Source organism: Oryzias melastigma, linkage group LG18 (assembly GCF_002922805.2).
Source record: "Oryzias melastigma strain HK-1 linkage group LG18, ASM292280v2, whole genome shotgun sequence".
Classification (NCBI taxonomy): Eukaryota; Metazoa; Chordata; class Actinopteri; order Beloniformes; family Adrianichthyidae; genus Oryzias; species Oryzias melastigma.
In genome coordinates this window covers 21,554,443-21,558,076 of record NC_050529.1, presented here as the reverse complement: position 1 = coordinate 21,558,076, position 3,634 = coordinate 21,554,443, and the positions used below count along the sequence as shown (strand labels likewise).

Sequence of the window (3,634 nt, the reverse complement as noted above, 5' to 3'; positions counted from 1 at the left end):
AAATCAACATAGAACAAAAGCTGGCTGATTGATCGTTGAATGTACTGAATGTATTCATGCATTTTTCCCTTTTTTTTTAAATCAAGACCAAAAAAAAATTCCTCAGTTAATTTTGTTGTTTCCCTCCTTAGACTAATGCAGGATATCAAGTTGTCAAAATTGATCACTGAGATACGGACATATAGCTGCTCCTCCAATCTGATCATCATGAGATGCTCCTCCAGATCATTCTTCACAACAAAGGTCATATTTGACAAATAAATTTGCTAGCAAATGTTATTTAAATGAAAATTAATTCCAAAATTGTAGTGTCACCTCTGTGTGATGCTCGTCTGCATCCTGCTTCAGATTGCTGAATAGTTTTTAATCCTCCATGCCAGGTAGCTTGTGCCACTCTCACCATCAGTAACAGTCCTATAAGACAAAGCAGACATCACATTTGTAGTTTCACATTTACAACTTGAAAAAACTTTGCCAGCAGAGTATCTGTTTCTTATTTTAGTTAAATAATTTGAAAACATTATTATCGAAATGTTTAAGATACCAAACATCTTTTTTTGAGTGACTTACATGACAGGTCCTGGAGAAATGAACGCTCCCTGAAAGGTCACTCAGATTCAAAAGAAGACCACAAATCCCCCGGCGTAGATTTCTTTCACCTGCCTGGGTGGTGATGACCTGCAATATTGAATGCATAAATAAATAAATGTATATGGACATTTCTGAGTAGCATCCACTGCTTTATATGATTTGTTAAAGATGAGAATTACAAGTAAACAATGCACCGAGTCTACCAAAGTATAATGATAAAATACACATTCTTCTCCCTCATGTCAGCTCGCGGTCAGATTTCGTTGTGATAACAGAAGCTCAAAGTCTACGGACGCTTCATTGAAAGTACCGGTTTGAAAGCGGTGTGCAATCAGTTTAACGAGGCGCATTTCCGCAGGAGAACGACGGCGGGCTAACTCGGCTACAGTGCTCCCCCGCTAACATGGAAGTCAAAGGCCGCCACAAATGATATTAAACTAAACAGGCACTCACGTTAGTTCACTGACTCAATATCCAAATATTAGCGCCAGAAACCGAAGAACAAACGTTTCTCCCATCAGTCAATGCTTCTTCCGACAACTCACAGCAAGACAAGAACCGGAACTAATCCAACCAATCAAAACGCAGATCACAGGAATCGCAACATCGCATCCCACAATTCCCTGATGACAGGCACAACTTCGTAAAAAAAAAATGAGTCACTTAAACTTAAGTTAGTAAAAATAATTGAATTAACCACTCTACTGCAGTCTGTCATAGCAGAAAGAGCAAGAATACCAAGTAAAAATATGGATAAACTACGAGTTTGTTTGAAATATTTAAGTAAAAAAAATACTCTAATGATGTGCTCTCTGCACATTCAGTTATAATTGATTTTAACCGCCATTTTACAAATATGGGAATTATATTTCTCAAACCACAACTAANACTCAACATTATGAAACATAAGAGAGATTCCAAGATCTTTAAACTAAAACAAAGCAGTCCAGTCCAGTTCTACCAGAGTGCTGTGAACGCGGCCTTACAGAGTCCAAACGGACACCTGGACTTGTTCCTCCGCTTCCTCCTGGGTCTTTCACTGCAGACCAATCAGAGTCTCCTACGAGGTCTGCTGACTCAGACAGGAAGTAGCTCACAGACCAATCAGGAAACAGTCCAGTTCATCAAGAAGAAGATCAGTGAGGATCTGTCTGCAGAGAAAAGCATCAACCTGTTCCACTGTCTGAATGAACTGAATGATGGTTCTCTAGTGAAGGAGATCCAACAGTTCCTGAGATCAGGACGTTTCTCCACACGTAAACTGTCTCCTTCTCAGTGGTCTGCTCTGGTCTTCATCTTACTGTCATCAGAAGAAGATCTGGAAGAGTTTGACCTGAAGAAATACTCTGCTTCAGAGGAGGCTCTTCTGAGGCTGCTGCCAGTGGTCAAAGCCTCCAACAAAGCTCTGTAAGAACTCTCATGAAATCATCTTCAGAGAATAAATGAATTTGAGTGAAAAACAAAAGTTTCAGTAACTGCTGTCCGTCTTTGTTTTCTTCAGACTGAGTGACTGTAATCTGTCAGAGAGAAGCTGTGCAGCTCTGTCTTCAGTTCTCAGCTCTCAGTCCTCCAGACTCAGAGATCTGGATCTGAGTTACAACAAGCTGCAGGATTCAGGAGTGAAGCTTCTGTCTGCTGGATTGGAGAGTCCACACTGTAAACTGGAGAGTCTCAGGTCAGCTTTCATTCAACTATTTTTCCAGGTTCTCTCTGTTTGTCTCTATTTCAGAAGAAAGCGTCAGATAGATGTCAGTGAAAAAGAAAAATCAGAGAACTGCTGCATATGTTTAAAACAACAACAATCTGCTAGAGTAAAAAATCCCGTTTTTTTCTTTACCAGAACCTAAGTCCATCCAGGTGTAGATTTCTGGGATAAGTTCATGTTTTCTGTGTTCTTTGAAAGAAAACATGAATCAATCACAGAACTGGAGATTTAAATGGACAAATAATTGCAGTACATTTCTGACCCATAGAAATTTGCTAGAATTCCAGCAGATAAAACAAATAACCACAGATGATCAGTGATGTCTGTTCTTATAAGTTCCCTTAAATGCATAAATACAAATGTCTAATATTTAGCATTGAAACTAAATTAATTACCTGTAGAAACATTAAAATGATTAAACCTTCAAGTAAAATAATTTCTAATGACAAAGTAATTAGAGTCATGTTGATTTCAAAGACTACAATGATTTATAGAAATAGAAATGTAGTTTATTTCTTATCAGTGATTCACTATTTACAGAAATACTTAAACAATGCACAGATTCCTTCACTGAGCACCAGCTGTTTCTGATCAAGAACTGTCAGGACACTGTTTCCCTCAATGCATTGTTTTGTAGTCAGTTAGGCCACACAGCCAGCGCAGAACCAAATTTCCTGCTGTGCTCGCCTAGGTAGGCACCTTTTATCTGCTCCTTTCTTGCAATAGTTTTATGATGATTAACGTCACAAGAACAAAATGTATTATTTATTAAACTTTATTTTAGTAAAATGGAATTCACAATTAAGATTTAGTGCGTAAGTTTGTTCACACTTCAAACACATCAGTTTGTGTTTTTGTTTTGAAGGCTGGTTCTGGTACAAATGGCCACATTTTTATTTTTTTCTTGAACTGAATACAACCCTGACACAAATTATGAGTGAATTAATTCCTTCTGTTGGCTTCATGAACGAGCATCAAAATTAACTGCAAACTTTTATTATCCATGTGGCAAATGCTGCTCAAAATGTCACTCCTCAAACAATAAATTTGGTCTTAATTTCTGCCTGTCAAATATTATTTTTTTTCTTTTGTTTCTACTCTGGGCACATGATGTTTCCTTTGACCTATTGCCCATTTTCCACAACCTTAAATTCCTTTTGTCAAAAACTCAGAGTCAAGACGAGTGAGATGCTGGAGACTACTTTCTTTTCACTTTTAAAAAAATCTAGTAAACCCAATAAAGTATATAGATTTTATGAATGAAAAACATTTATTTATTTATGCATTTAATTATTAGGATGAAGCAGTCAGTTTCTACTGAGGTGTAGAATCACAAGC

General features: G+C 37.4%; 1 protein-coding gene and 1 long non-coding RNA gene across 2 annotated transcripts in view; one reads left to right on the top strand and one right to left on the bottom strand.

The window, feature by feature from the left end:
- LOC112156113 overlaps positions 1-1,472 on the bottom strand; it is a 2,231-nt gene extending 759 nt beyond the window's left edge. Inside the window, exons 1-3 of the long non-coding RNA XR_002920913.2 lie at positions 1,045-1,472; positions 571-678; positions 316-414 (exon numbers count right to left, since the gene is read on the bottom strand). This is a non-coding gene — a long non-coding RNA (uncharacterized LOC112156113). The remainder of the gene's footprint in view (positions 1-315; positions 415-570; positions 679-1,044) is intronic.
- A 13-nt stretch (positions 1,473-1,485) lies between these two features.
- On the top strand, positions 1,486-3,483 carry LOC112156269 (NLR family CARD domain-containing protein 3). Its single transcript, XM_036216927.1, has 3 exons — positions 1,486-1,998; positions 2,093-2,294; positions 3,469-3,483. The coding sequence occupies exons 1-3, from the start codon at positions 1,490-1,492 to the stop codon at positions 3,481-3,483; spliced, it is 726 nt and encodes a 241-aa protein (XP_036072820.1). The 5' UTR covers positions 1,486-1,489.
- Positions 3,484-3,634: the final 151 nt, after the last annotated feature.